The sequence below is a fragment of the Ambystoma mexicanum genome, chromosome 7q (genome assembly GCF_040938575.1).
Source record: "Ambystoma mexicanum isolate Mex_15411 chromosome 7q, UKY_AmexF1_1, whole genome shotgun sequence".
Classification (NCBI taxonomy): Eukaryota; Metazoa; Chordata; class Amphibia; order Caudata; family Ambystomatidae; genus Ambystoma; species Ambystoma mexicanum.
This window is the reverse complement of record NC_090941.1, coordinates 564779366-564794989: the sequence shown is the minus strand read 5'-3', so window position 1 is coordinate 564794989 and position 15624 is coordinate 564779366. Positions and strand designations below refer to the sequence as shown.

The following is a 15624-nucleotide window of genomic DNA, read 5'->3' as shown; positions in this document are numbered from 1 at the left end:
GGACAAGATTCATGACTCCTAAATTAGGCACTGTAGACTAAATACAGGTGTCTAAGATCAGACACAATGGGCTAGGAGCCACTAGCAATGTTAAGGCATAGAGGCTGAATGCAATTTTCTAAGATCAGTCACAATGGTTTGAAAGCCGTTACCGATGTTAGTGGACTGTGGGCTAAATACAATTTTCCAATATAAGGCACAATTATAAGGCACTGTGAGCTAGATACAATTTTGCAATATAAGGCACAATGATAAGGCACTGTGGGCTAAATACAATTTTCCAATATAAGGCACAATGATAAGGCACTGTGGGCTAGATACAACTTTCCAATATGAGGGACAATGATAAGGCACTGTGGGCTAGATACAACTTTCCAATATGAGGGACAATGATAAGGCACTGTGGGCTAAATACAGTTTTCCAATATAAGGCACAATGATAAGGCAATGTGGGCTAGATACAACTTTCCAGTATAAGACACAATGATAAGGCACTGTGGGCTAAATACAGTTTTCCAGTATAAGGCACAATGATAAGGAACTGTGGGCTAAATGCAATTTTCCAATATAAGGCACAGTGATAAGTCTAAATGATACTGTGGACTAAATACAGTTTTCCAATATAAGGCACAATGATAAGGCACTGTGGGCTAGATGCAACGTTCCAGTATAAGGCACAATGTGAGGCACAAAGGGCTGAATACAATATCTGAGATCAGGTACAATGGGCTAAAGGCCATTAGCAATGTTGATGCACAGGGGCAAACGCGCTAAGTACACATCCACAGTGTATAACTCCAGCATCACGATGACGTGACTCATATTTTAGTATTTCAATGAGTTTATTTATAACGGAGAGTTCCCCTCCAGCATCACGGCTCCGATGTCGTTATCTCTGCCTCAGCTCTGGAACAGAGCTCGGCAGACACACGTCATCTAGAACCTGAGCCAGTGAAGATTCTACATATAGCCACATCATCACACAGATTACATTATCATAACAGATTACATTATCCATTTAAAGGATGGATGAATAGATAGACATGAGCTAACAAGCGGTACTATGTGGCAGATAGATTAGATGTAGGGTGATAAAGGAGTTGGCAGCAGAGGGGCTGTGTAGCATATATAACACGCATATTAGCAAACATGGAATAACACAGAGACAGGCAGGATAACTGAAGTACACACGTGCAAAGTTGGCAGGCAATAAAATAGCAGGCACAACGGAGGTACTCACTTACGCTTACCTGGGGCGAAGCAAATCCGATTCACAATAATCTGGGACAGTTTTGGAGTTCATAAGTGGGGCATGAAGGAAAGACAGTGAGGGCAAATCAGCAGGGTGCTCTGTTGCGTCCTGTGGCGAACAGGGGCAAACAGTGCCTTTTCTTGGCCTTTGCCGCGGCCAGTGCTACCGCCTGCCGGTGGATATTGTTGGGTTAAATGGGCTTTGGTTACCTAGCAACGGGCGTAAACAGCCTTGTTGTGACGCTGCGTCGCGCTCGACATTTTGTTTTAGGCGTTTTGCAAAAAATGAAGAAAGAACGTGGCCCACTATCACCAACCTGAGATCGAGTGATCAGGGCATGAAGGGTGGATCAGGGCATGCAGGGTGGATGGGTGAGCAGCAGGTGCTGCTCCCAACGAGGAGTGAGTACGTTGGGAGCAGAAGGAGCTTGAGGCAGCATCGATCACGTTCAGCGAAGCAGGCCGCTTCAGGTGAGGTAGGTGCTCCGGGAGTGATGCAGTGGGGGCTCCTGCCCTCCTCACCTCAGTGGTCGCCTGAATGGACAAATCAGGCAAACAGGGCCTTTTCTTGACCTTTGCTGCGGCCGGCGCTTCTGCCTGCCGGCGGATATCGTTAGGTTAAATGGGCTTTCGTTGCCTAACAACGGGTGTAAACAGCCTAATTGTGGCACCGCGTCACGCCCGACATTTTGTTTTAGACGTTCTGCAAAAAATGAAGAAAGTACGTGGCCCCACTATCACCAACCTGAGATCGAGTGATCAGGGCATGCAGGGTGGATCAGGGCATAGAGGGTGGATGGGTCAGCAGCAGCAGGTGCTCCTCGTAGGTTGGGAGCAGAAGGAGCTTGCAGGCAGCATCGAACAAGTGCGGCAAAGCAGGCCACTTCAGGTGAGGTAGGTGCTCCGGGAGTGGTGCGGTGGGGGCTCCTGCCTTCCTCACCTTGGTGGTCTTCTGACTGTGTATTTCTCCCAGGTAGTACTTCCAGGCTGTGGGGGGTTCCCATCCCCTCACCTCGGTCGTCTACTGACTGTGTATTTCTCCCAGGTAGTACTTCCAGGCTGAGGGGTGTTCTCATCCCCTCTTAACTAGGCCAGAGGGCAGGCCTTGCCACTGTACATAGGGATGCAATGGATCAGAACTAAATGCTGACTTCTTATCTAGAAACAATACAACATCTCATGTTAACAAGCCATTTCTAGTGGAGGTAGTACTAACATGGTTCTGTGGTGGTGCCCAGAAGTGTTTGGCAACCCTTGGCGTTTGGACGCCAGAATTGTCAGTGTTTCTTTTTTAGGCACTCCCTGCAAACCCAAGCAATATAGTCTGGGAATGCCCAGCCAGCTGTGAGTAGTGACAGGGCCAATGATAGGATGCGTAAAAAGTTGAATGTGGATTGCTACAGTGGGAAAGAGGAAATAAGGAAGCAGAAGTAAAAACCGCTCTACAATCATAATACTTGCATTGCTTTTCCACGAGGGTGACTTATTTAATGGTAACTGGAGGAGGGCTAACATGAAGAGAATTTGGGAGACCAGCCTATCATCTTTGTGATACACTTGAGCAGGAACTGTCAAAGGCTATAATTATCCCAATATGCCACTTTCTGTGGCATTATGTCCATGTTCCAGGGGCTGGAACGGGGTAACGGCCAACAGCTCAAGTTAATGGCCCGAGCGAAAACCCGAGGTGCTAAAAACTGCAACCTGGGGAGGTAAAAAAGGAGGTAAAAAAAAGGGGGGTTTTCCTTTGTTCAACGGGACGCTGCGCGCATCCCTTGAATGTAGGAAAATACTTAATAAAGAGGGCTGCCATGGAAAGGCAAGGAATGGGAGGCAAGGTGAAGGAGCGGATGCAGCAGCAGTTGCGCTGCCACTGAAATAAGGTAAATAAGGGGGGATGAAAAAAGGGGGAATGGAGAGTGGGGGTTGCTGGCCATCAGGCGGCATGGAACGCAAGCTTTCACCAGTGGTTCAACCCACCCCGTTTCTGGCCACCTGGCTGGCTGGCAGCACCCGGCAGGGTGCTATGTGTGGTAGCGAACAGTGAATCCATGTAATACATTCCTACAGCATTTCATGTTCTGGGGATATCTATGTATGTTCTGTGACAATAAATGCATAATTTTGAGCCCAGCAACAATAATGAACAGGATCTACTAAATTTGGAAACTGTGTAACGGCCCTCCCCCAATTCATGTGTGTGATGCTGGAAATACATCGGAGGGACAGGGCCTCCGTATCCTTGTCCTTTACTGCTTTTTATCGTGTGTTCTGTCGTGTTTTCCGCGCAGGACTTTGTGTGGGACTCCTGGCGGTGCAGCTCTCTCTCTTTTGGTTTGGTGAACAGACCCATGGGATATGCTTATGGCACCCATGGGTAGGGGTACAACCCTGTGCCCCTAGTGTATGTTTTTGGGCACCTATGTGTGACCCACAGAGCAGGGTACGGGCTGGTGGCAGCCCCGTGCTGAAATGACTCGTGCCCGGAGCATCCTCCATTTTGGGATGCCTAGGCTCTGTCATTGGAATCGGTAGATTCCTGATGGAGACAAAATGGCCCCCATGGCCTCTTGACTTCCATCACCTGTCACCCTGATCTTCCCGAAGTCCCGGGAAGCCCTGCCTCTGTCCCTTCCCCCTGACTGGCTGTTGGGTGGAAGTTGTGTATATGGCAGTGTGGGGAAGTGCCGACCAGACTGGCTGGAGCCTTCTCAATGACCGTATGTTGTGGGTACGCCTGTGGATGGGACCTGGGTGAATGGAGTGTGTGACAAATATACATTCCATGTTGTGACTGTCTAGTATCTGGTGTTTGACACAATGGTTGAGACAGCCCTGCCCGAAACCGGTATGAATGCAGCTTGGAGTGTTGAATGGCTCGGTACTTGTCCCAATACACATAACTTGTTGTGAGTGTCTGGAGAGAAGTGAATGGCCTGAATACCTCGTGTGCCTGATTGGTTGCCTGCCTGCATGAATGCCCATATTCGTGATTGGATGCTTGAGTGCGACCCAGCAGAATGAATGGGAGATCAACAGCATATCTGGGGACCTCTCACTGCTAGGAATCCTGTTCAGAAGCTGAAGTCCACTACGACGAGTAACTGGAGTGAAGCTTAACCTTGAACCCTGCTGGACGAGAAGATTTGCTGTTGCTCTCCTTTGCAATCTGAAAGCTGTGGTGCTTCAAGAACTGACCCAGAGAGGACCTGGTAAGGCTCCCTCTTCCCGAGCTACGAGGGTCCATCGTGCACAGCTGATCTTTGCCTAAGCTCCCTGGTAGACAGATCGTCGACAGGCTGCCGACCTAATACGGGGACTGCTGTGGAACTCCAAGGAGAAGCGCCCGGACTGTTGTCCGCCACTGTCAAAGACCGCCGTCACCGACTGGAGCCACTGTGCTCCCGTTGCCTAAGAAACTTCATTGATCCAAGGACACTCTCATCTGCATCGTCGCCGCTGTTTCCTGCTGGAGAAGGCCTGACCGTCGACTCGCAGAGAAGCATCCACCGGTGGGTTTCCTGCCACCCAAAGACCACAGAGATGCCGACGACTTGACGCCCTTGCTGGGCCACAGATCTTCAACTCTTTGCGGTCCAGAACTATCGACACCGAGGTACCCCGCATGCCTCTTCCTGGCAGGACGTTTACGTTTCCCCATCAATGAGCACCGCTAGGAACGACGTGGCCACTTCACCGTCGTAGCTGACCTGTTCTCCGTCGGACGTTCAACGACCCGTGACTCCTGCCTGAAAGGGAGAACACTCAAGAAGGGTTGTCGATTTCTCCAACGCAGAACGCTACAACACAAGGTACTTTGGGGTTGCAGAACTATTGGGAAGTCTAAGGGTGAACAATATATGGACTGGGCTTGTATCTTCCTTCTACAGGTTGCCCAGGTGGGGGGATCGCCACACAAAGCTGTGTTTAACGGTAGTTACCAGTATTCTGCCTATTGCTCAACCATCCTGTTTTCCTTCCTCTCTCTACTGCTGGTTTCCTCTTTATTTTGATCTGTGTGTCATTCTGACCGTATGCACTTGAATAAGATCTAATAACGTTAGTGGTACCACTTTAGAATTGTACATATTTACCATTGTTGATTTTCAGAGTACAAAGTGAGTTATCGTGATTGTGTATATGACCTTAAATATTAATTATATAAAGACTGTGTTTTAAACCGATGCAGTGTGTGGACATTCCTTTGTGGGTGCTTGGGGACTACACTGTACTTAAGAACCAGCTTGCATCACCTCCCGAGAAGCTAGGCCTTGATTGCTTGACTACGTTACCATAATGGAGAATCTTGGCAGGGGTCTCTGTGCCTCCCCTCTACCATATAGAGAGCGGAAGTACAGACACCCCCCTCTGGTCTTTGCAATGTGTAATCTAAATGTTGTACTCTGCCACACTGGCCACCCAGGTAGGATTCACCACACCCAGGGCAGAACGCACACAACAAGTAAGATAGTAAACAACCTTCATAGAGATTCTGCCAAATTGAAATGATCACAAAGGCCACTGACCTCCTGTGGCCAATCACGTGTGCCATTTTGTTAGATGATTAAGGTATAATGCTACTTTCATAGCCGTTTTGGACCGTCATTGTGGTAGAATGGCAACATCGCGGTACAAATACACAGGGACACGGTAGTGCAACCAAGAATGATAGAGGTACGTTTGCCCCCAGCCGACCAACGCTGCACTAAAAGTGTAACTTAAAACAGTGAAAAGATAATACACCGGAAACAACTGTTTCCCTGAAGTATTCACCATAGGGAGGTTATACTGCTACATGGAAACGATGCATGTTGGGAATAGACGTCACGTCCCCCTGCGCTGGTAGCCGTAAGGACTGACCAAAGTCCCCAAAACAAGTTTATTGAGCCTGGCAGTCAGCCTAAAGAAGGCACAAACCTGAAAAATATGTCCAGGATTGCACAAACCATTGAAAGATATACTGGGGTCCACAGACGTAGATGGGACAGCTACAAAAAAGAAAAGATTTCTAATAGGGCTCTTATTGAGAATTAGAATTCTGGCTATTAATCGCCCTTTTCCACAAATCTCTGAAGGAATCACCCCTGAAAAGCATTAACGCTTCTGAATAACTTACGGCTCCTATATCTACGAGCACATTTTATGGTGTTGCGAGCTGAGGCTACATGAGCAAAAGAAAGACACATTCTTAAAGTGCCAGTCTTCAAATGGCTGGAGTCTGTCATGGGAAATAACATTTTCTGGACAATGCTTCCTAATGATTTTATAAACACGCCACTGATGATTTTATTCTGGAGAATACGAGCCTCTTGATGGGTATCGGTTAATTCAGCGACTTAGTGTTTCTGATTGGGAAAACCTTACTCCTCTTTCTAAGCAACTTCAACCTAGTACCTGGTCATTCACTAATGTGTCATTTCGTCATGCCAACTGATCTTTTATTATTCACTAGCAGGAGACTCAGCCAATCATGCGGCATGGAATGTGGGCTGAAACTGGCGATCTCAGTCTGCGTTCCAAGCCGCCTGATGGCCGGTTCGCCTGCCATCTTCCCCCTACACTCTGTTCCCTTTTTTTTTACTTTACTGCCTCTCCCCAACCCTCCCCACTTACCTCATTGCAGCATTTGCCCACCGCTATAGCTTCTGCCACTCCTTCAGCTCTGCTCCAGCTGGCCACCATTCCATTACATTGTGGCCATCGTTGAACAGTATTTTCTTTCCGTGAATGAGATGCCGCAAGGCGACCCATTCACGGAAAAAAATACTTTGTGTTAGTCCTGTCCCAGCCCTTGAGATGGGTGCTAATGTCGTTAGCAACCCGTACCAAGGGCTGGAACAGGTGCTAACGTCCCAGGGGCCTCGCTAAATGCTCTTGCTTTGCTCGGGCCTTTTAACTCGGGCTGCCGGGCCATTACCACCCATTCCAGCCATTGGAACGGGTTGTTAACGCCATATTAGCACCATAGAAAGAGACGCTGGCCAATCAGGAGGTTCGGAATGCGGGCTGGATTCTCCAGTATAAACCCGCATTCCATGCAGCATGAGTGCTGCTGGCCTGCACCCTCTTCTCCTCTTCCCCACTCCCCCATCACCTCTTAGCACCTTTGTAGTTTCCCTACGCGGGTTCTAACAGGGTTTCATTTAAAAAAAGAATAAAAACCCAACCTTTCTGTGCAGCGGCGTAGCCTCCCAACTCCATATTGAATAACCATTGGGTAAGGGGCAAGGCCCCTTAAGATAACCCTACAAATGAATACTACTCCGGGGTTAGCTTTACTTCAATTCTTACCTGACCTTACTTGCTCTTTTGTCTCCATCTTGCAACTGCCCCCTCAATATCTCTTGCTTCAGACCGTCATTGATCGTAAGCAGTCCATTATGCCAGTCGCTCTTGTCTTTTCTACACACTACTGCTCCATACAGTCAAACTATCAACACTACAGACACTGTACATCTATACCACATTGGATACACTATTTAATAATCAGCCTTCATACAGGAGTTTTACAGGGCATATACGCTCCAGTGAGTTTCGGCTGTAGACTTATATAGTCAAAGACAACTACCCTCCTTCTGATGCCAGTTGTGTACTCCTCTTAGTAACAGTCCAGAGACATTTTAATTATCTGGGTTTCACTTTGATACCTTGACATTTGGTTAAAGCAATAAGTGAAGAGCAGTTGCCTGTGGACTTTGAGCTATTTAGATCATAAATAAGGGCAATACAAGTCTGTTATTTCCTTTTTTCGTGGTTTTCCTCCATTCTTTCACTCTTTTCCTATCTTTGATTCTCTTATTTCTCTTTTAATTGTTCATATTCTCTTTCCTTTAACCTTTGATTTATTTCATCCTTGTGCCCCTTCTTGAGTCTTTTTGATATGTTTATTTTTATAAGTGTTAATTCTTAGTTTTCTGTCTCATTTTGTATTTGACTTACCCTTTTCCATTTTTCTGGGGATTTATTTCTGTATTTTCCTTACAGTTTCCTTCATTTTTGTTTGGTTGCTTTATTTTTACTTATTTGTATATTCGTTGCTCCACTTCTTGATTTGTTGTTACTTTTCTTTCTTCTCATTTCATTGTCTTGCTTCATTTCTACAACATACTTTCCTTCGTTTGATGACATATGTTTTCTTTTCTTTTTTTACAGGCCCCAATCCAGCAGTTGGCAGACAAAATAAGTGGCTATTTTGTTCCATTCATCATCCTAATTTCAGCAGGAACATTAATTGTATGGACTATAATCGGATTTGTGCATTTTGACATAATTGCTAAATACTTTCCTGTAAGTAATACCTGGAATGTTACATTTATGATTCATGCGTGTCTAGCATGGAGGTTAAAAAATGCTTTTCTGTTGAACTTTTACCTTCATCCCTGAGGTCATATTGAACATTCAGAACTCCAAAATGAAATGATACCTGGCAGTTAAACCTTTATCTGATCCTATACATTGTTGTGATTCCATGTATGTATTTGATTTTGACCTACTTTACCAACATTGTGACATTTCCTACAACATGGTTCATGTTTCCCTTTTGTTCCCGTTTTCAGGATTACAACAAAAAGATCTCCAGAGCGGAGGTGATCATAAGGATTGCTTTTCAGACCTCCATTACAGTTCTGTCTATCGCATGCCCATGTGCTCTAGGCCTAGCCACTCCTACTGCTGTGATGGTAGGCACCGGTGTGGCAGCTCAGAATGGTATCCTCATTAAAGGGGGCGAACCTCTAGAAATGGCTCACAAGGTGGGTATAGTTTAATTCAGAAGCACACCATACTGAATGTTTACGTCATTGCACCATTCCATTCGCCGTGAATGCAAGTGTTTAAATAAGATGTGTAGTTGCAGTGCTGAACAGCATATGTAGATGATGTTTATAATATTTACCATCATACAATGTGACCTTCTAAATTATATAACAAAAATGTGTGTCTGTCAGATGTGTGATGCACAAGGGTTTAGCCATACCCAAGATGCTGTATTTAGTGTCCTGCAGTGCACAACACCATGCCACCCACAAGATGGATCCTGGTGCATAGTGACATACCATGCTAGGCTTAAGCTTGTCCACAGTTCATAGCCACAGCATTGATACTGTAGAGGATCAGACACTAGGCTTGTTTTCTAGGTTTGAATCTCCATCATTGTTTTTCTTTGTATATGAGCTGTTAGATCATGCTCTAAAGCAATCTACAAATGGCCTACAGTTATCTCAGAATAATATGATATATAATCTTAACCAAGGAGAGAAGACATTGATTTTCAATATAAAAGCAGCCACCATTCGGGCAGAATTCAAACCTGCCCACCACAGCGGCCATCATTGAATACTACAGCATCCGTTTATTTTTCCGTGGCAACAGCCCTCTCCCATGAATTAAGAATTAATGAAAGGCCACTAATGTAGGGAGAGGGGTGTTCAAGGCGAGCAGTGACTTCTACTAACATCAGGGGCAAATATGTCAAGTAGCAAACTACTAGCCAGTCGTAAGGTTTCTCGCCCCGCAATTCTCCAAATACACATGAATCACCCATTCTGACTTGCCAAAAGTCAATTTTCATTAGCCAATGGCTGTTGGTGATTGCTAGCGTTGAGGCTGCTTAAACGTGCTGTAAGCAGCCATTATGCAAGATGCCCAACTAGCGGTGGCATGCAATGGTGGGGTTCACTTTGACAGTGTGGATTACCACCTTCTAGGGTTCTAGGGAAGTTGTTCCTATTGTTGAGATGCGATGCAAGCCCAAAGCACCTCCGATGGCTACTGCTGGCAGAGTGGGTGTCTGGCGGGTCAATGGAGACTGATGAAAAATCAGTGCCAGCTCTTATGCAGGTAGCAAGCCACTACCCCATTACTGCGCTTGGTAGAAGATGTACATTAAGTAAAAAAGTTCCAAAAACGAAGGCTGCAAAGTGAAGCGAAGCCACACAACTGCCGGCAAGAACAGCAGAGAAGCACTGAGTTACGTGCTAGATCGGCTTATATGGCTGTTGCCTCAGAGATAAGTCAGCTGATGTGGACGTTGCCGGCGTGTGACGGCAGGCGCCTTCCTGGCGTCCTGCAATCGCCATGGCAACCTCCAATGAGATCGCCGCCAGGAGAGCGACGACCGCCTCGGTCGAAGCGTCCTCTGCCCAGCCGGGAACACGGCAACCGAGGATCCGGTAACAGAAGGGACGCCTTCAGAAGACTTGCGGTGCCAGATAAGTCCATGGCACCTCCCGCGCCATTGTGGCGTGACAGAGCCCCCCCTCAAAGGGGGCGGGACGGGTGAGTACGATGAAAGCGAGCAACCAGGAGAGGGGCTCTCACGTTATCAGCCGACTCCCACGATCTGTCCTCGGGCCCATAACCCTTCCAATCGATGAGATACTGCAACTGACCGCGACAAATACGGGAGTCAAGGATGGCATTGGCCTCAAATTCATCGCAGGAACCCTGCACCAGCGAAGCAGGAGGGAGCACCAATCGGGTGGGTGGCGGGCAAGGCTTTAACAGGGAGGTGTGGAACTCCGGGTGAATCCGCCAAGAAGCAGGAACAGCGAGGTGATAGGATACAGGATTAATTACCCTCAGGACCTTATATGGGCCAACATATCTGTGCAATAACTTCCGGCAACCAAGGATGTATAAGTGTTTAGTGGATAGCCAAACCATGTCACCCACAGTGTATAGGGGAGCGGGGCTACGTTTCCTATCAGCAGAACGACACATGGATTTCTGCGCCGCTTTAAGATGAAACAGGGTCTGCTCATGGATAACAGAGAGGTCCCTAAGACAACCATTAGCTGCGGGAGTAGAGGAAACGGGCAACTCAGACAAGGGCAGGATACGGGGGTGCTGACCATACAAGGAAAAGAAGGGTGAGGTACCTATAGAGGAGTGAGGTGCGTTGTTATAGGCAAATTCTGCCAAATGAAGGATCTGAAACCTGGACATCTGATATTACAGGCAAAGGCAACGGAGGTACTGCTCCATGATTTGATTCAGGCGTTCAGTTTTACCGTCTGTCTCCGGGTGATACGAGGACAAAAAGCGTGAATCAATACCCAAGAGAGCCGTAAGAGATCTCCAAAAACGGGACGTGAACTGGGTACCCCTATCTGAAATCAATACTGTAGGGAGGCCAAAAAGACAAAAAACATGTCGAAAAAACAGCTTAGCAAGTACAGGTGCAGAGGGAAGGGCAGAACAGGGTATAAAGTGGGCCATTTTGGTGAAACTGTCAGCTATTACCCATATGGTATCGAACCCCTGGTGTTTTGGTAGATCAGTTATGAAATCCATAGACACTGTGTGCCAGGGTTTTGGGGGTAATGACATAGGTCGAAGGAGCCCTAAAGGCTTACCCTTCCTGTTCTTGCATTGAGCGCAAATAGAACAATTGGAAACATACATAGTAGCATCTTGACGCATCGTCGGCCACCAGCACCATTGCCTAAGGAGTGAGACAATGCGTTTTTGACCCGGATGACCATTTATGGCGGCGTCGTGTGACCACTTCAGGGCTTGTAATTGAGTGTCTGGTGTGGGCAAAAGTAAGCGGTTCTGGACAAATGGGAGGCCCTCCAGAATGGTAGCATTCCAGTCCTGTACTAGATCGGGATGCTCAGTGACCCAAGTCCATATGTCATCTAACATTGTGGAAGGTGGAGTACAAAGGCAGATAAAATATGTCTTGTCTAACAAGGAGTCAGGGAAAACAGGGATAGAGTCACCTCCCATCATGCGGGAAAGTGCGTCAGCTTTACCGTGTGTCGAGCATGATCTTTGACGGATAGTGAAGTCGAATGCTGAGAAAAACAGTTGCCAACGGACTTGTCGACTATTAATGCATTTGAGTGCTGCCAGGTCTTGTAGGTTGCGATGGTCGGTATAGACAGTAATAGGCCATTTGGCTCCCCACAAATGATGCCTCCAAACTAAATGCATCCTTAATGGCTAATAATTCTTTTTCGGATACTGTGTAGTGCATCTCTGCCAGAGAGAATTTACGAGAATGGTAAGCCACGGGATGCAATAGTCCAGTCGTAGGACAGGACTGGGACAAAACCGCTCCTAGGGCAAAAGATGAGGCATCAGCTTCCACAATGAAGGGAATTTCTGTGTTTAGGTGTTGTAGGAGGGGAGCAGTGGTAAAGGCGGATTTAAGAGTCTCAAATGCCTCTTGTTGAGCTGAGGACCAAATATAGGGACGCTGAGGACTACTAAGTGCAGTTTAAGGGGCAACTATAGAAGAGAAACCAGCAATAAAACGCCGGTAAAAATTGGCAAAAGCCAAGGAAGGACTGCAGGGATTTTATGTCATGGGGAACTGGCCATTCTAGTACGGTCTTGATCTTGGTGGTATTCATTGAGAGACCCTGAGGCGAGATGTGGAAACCTAGGAAGTCCACTTCGGATACATGAAATAGACACTTCTCTGGTTTAGCATACAAGGCATTATCCTTGAGACGAGAAAGGACTTCAGTAACGTGTTTGACGTGTGTTTGGTAGTCGGGAGAGAAGATTAGGATGTCATCTAGGTATACAATGACATATACATCCATGATATCATGAAAAATGCTATTCATAAAACTTTGGAAGGTCGCTGGAATGTTACAAAGCCCAAAGGGCATAACTGTATATTCGAAGAGGCCATGGCGGGTGCAAAAGGCGGTCTTCCACTCATCCCCACTACGAACCCTAACGAGATTATAGGCCCCTCGGAGGTATAACTTGGTGCAGATGGTGGCTTGTCCTACTTGCTCTAATACAGGAGTGATGAGGGGAATAGGGTATCTGTCTTTTACTGTGATCTGGTTTAACCTTCTATAGTCCACACAGGGACGAAGATCCACCTCTCGTTTAGGAACGAAAAATATGGGGCTGGCAGCAGGTGATTGTGAAGGTCTGATATGACCTACTTTTAAAGAGTGTTCGATATATTCCTTCCAAGCCTGATCTTCGGTGGGAGATAAGGAATAAATACGTCCACAAGGAACTGTAGCTCCTGGAATCAGATCGATCGGGCAATCAAATGAACGATGGGGTGGTAACAGCTCAGAGCAGACCTTATCAAAGACGCTGGAATATTGCTGGTATTCCATAGGGATCTCTGGGACTACTGCCCCCACAGTATGGGTCATAGGAGACGAGGGTGGTTCTCCTTCCTGGAGAACATCTAGTTGAGCAATAGCTATCAGAGCCTGACAAGGGGCGTGAAACTTGGTGCTGACATCCAAGCAATTTACGTGGCAATAGGAGGACTCAAAAATGATGCGCCCTAGAGACCAGTTTATAGTAGGGTTATGTTTCCGTAACCATGCGACTCCTAGAATGATACCAAATTGAGGAGTCGTGATTAAATCAAAAGAAATGATTTCCTGATGGGCATCACAAATGGTTAGGGTAAGGGGCTTCAGTCTGTTGCTTAATGGGACCTGAGACTAACAGAGAACCATCCACTGCTTGAACAGCTTCAGGTTTGTTTTTATCGAGTAGAGGTAATTTCAGAGTCATGGCTAAGGTCTTGTCCATGTAATTACCCGTGGCTCCAGAGTACAGAACCAGGCGCACAGTGTGTTGTTGGCCGTCGGTGTCCTCAGAAGGGCTTGTAGTGCCATAGGAGCTATAGAAGGGGACATGGTGGATCGGGTTGGGGATGTCACAGGTGGGCTCATCTGTGCCCCCTCAATCAGGGATGAGCCTTCTGAAAACCCGAGGGCTTCTTGGGTCATTTGGGGCACTCTTTCACGAAGTGACCCTGTAGACCACAGTAGAAACAAGCGTTGGACACTCGGCATCTTTCCCTTTGAGCGGCGTACAAGGGTCCTCGAACCCCTCCTATCTGCATGGGTTCTGATGTGGTCTCACCAGAGGGTGTGCGATGTGTAAGGACAGTGGTAGTGGTCCTACTGAATGCGGCCCTGCGTTCCGCTCTGCAGGCGTCCACCTGCAGGGCTAAGTCAACTAATTCAGGGAAGGCTACGGGCAAGGTAGGCACCACTGCAAGAGCATCCTTCATAACGTCACTCAGGCCCCTATAGAATACCACAGCCTTCTTATTTTCCGGCCACGAGGTCTCTACGGCTAACTGGTTAAATCTGGTTATGTAGTCAATGAGACTACCTTTTCCCTGATTCAGATCTAGGAGTTCCAGGTCACGGGATTGCGCCTTATAGCGTGTGTCGAAAACCTGAGTCATTTCCGAGACCAGTTGATCGAAATCATAAAGGACAGGACTGTCAGTTTCTAAGAGAGGGTTAGCCCAGGAAGCTGCTATCCCGCTGAGGTGTGAGAGCGTGAAGGCTGCTTTGCTCGTGGAGTCAGGGAAGGCTTGAGGTAGACACAAAAAGTGCAATTTGCATTGATTTATAAAAGTACGAAACTTCCTAGGGTCCCCCTGAAACTTCTCGGGAGCAGCTAAGGGAAAAGGTGTAGGGACATAGACGGGATTCTGTGGTGGAGTGGAAACAGTAGCTGTGGACTGTGTTGGTGTGTCTCCGAATTCCGGGTCATGTGGGAGTGCATGGCGCTCACTATGTAGAGCGTCTAGTCGTTGGTGTATTGCGGCAGTGGCGGCAGACATGTCTGCCCTCAATACCGAAATCGCTTGTACCAACGCAGCCACCGGTTCCCCAGCTGCTGCCTCCATATCTATGCTGCTAAAAATGGGCTTGTCAGTCTGTCAAAACACTGTGATCGCAGCGAAGATATGGAGTACCTCCGTCCCCAAGTGCCAGCCAGGGAGAAGGCAAGTCACTCACTGGCCGGCCCTTGAGGCCACAGGTGGAACCAAAACAGCAGCAAGAGGGAACCGGACAGCTAAAGGAGGGAAAAGGTGTGGTATGAGCAACTGTGGCAACTGATAACCTGGCAATAACTGAGAAGGGAAACCTGGTACACCTACCTACAGTGGAGTCTGCAAAGCAGTAAGGGAAGGAGGGATGACCGTCTACAGGATGCCCTGAGGTGCTTCCTAGCCCAAGCTTGCTGGAGGAGAGCAGGGTTCCTATGCCCTGGTAAAGTCTGTGGAAAGAGGTGGGGTAAGGCTTAGAGAACACTGGGGTGGAGCTGGCGCTATAACAGAGCTCAAGACTCGCAGGTGCAGGGAGCCAAGACACCAAGGAAAGTCCAGGTCGTGAGCGCGCACAATCCGAGATAATCAAATCCAAGGGGAATCCGTAATGCAATCCAATGAGGCAATCCAGAGGTCAGAACGGCAACATGATGGGTCCAAAAGTACCAGAATCCGGAGGGAAATCCAAGAACAGTCCAAGGGGCAGGCCAGAGGTCGAAAAGGCAAAAGTTCCAAAAACGAAGGCTGCAAAGCGAAGCGAAGCCACACAACTGCCGGCAAGAACAGCTGAGAAGCACTGAGTTACG

At 47.5% G+C, this 15624-nt stretch overlaps 1 protein-coding gene across 2 annotated transcripts in view; it reads left to right on the top strand.

The window, feature by feature from the left end:
• ATP7B (ATPase copper transporting beta) overlaps positions 1-15624 on the top strand; it is a 1159214-nt gene that overhangs the window by 784672 nt on the left and 358918 nt on the right. For both annotated transcript variants that reach the window (XM_069640108.1, XM_069640109.1), the window contains exons 12-13: positions 8404-8538; positions 8808-9002. In XM_069640108.1, coding sequence (XP_069496209.1) covers positions 8404-8538; positions 8808-9002 — 330 coding nt within the window. The remainder of the gene's footprint in view (positions 1-8403; positions 8539-8807; positions 9003-15624) is intronic.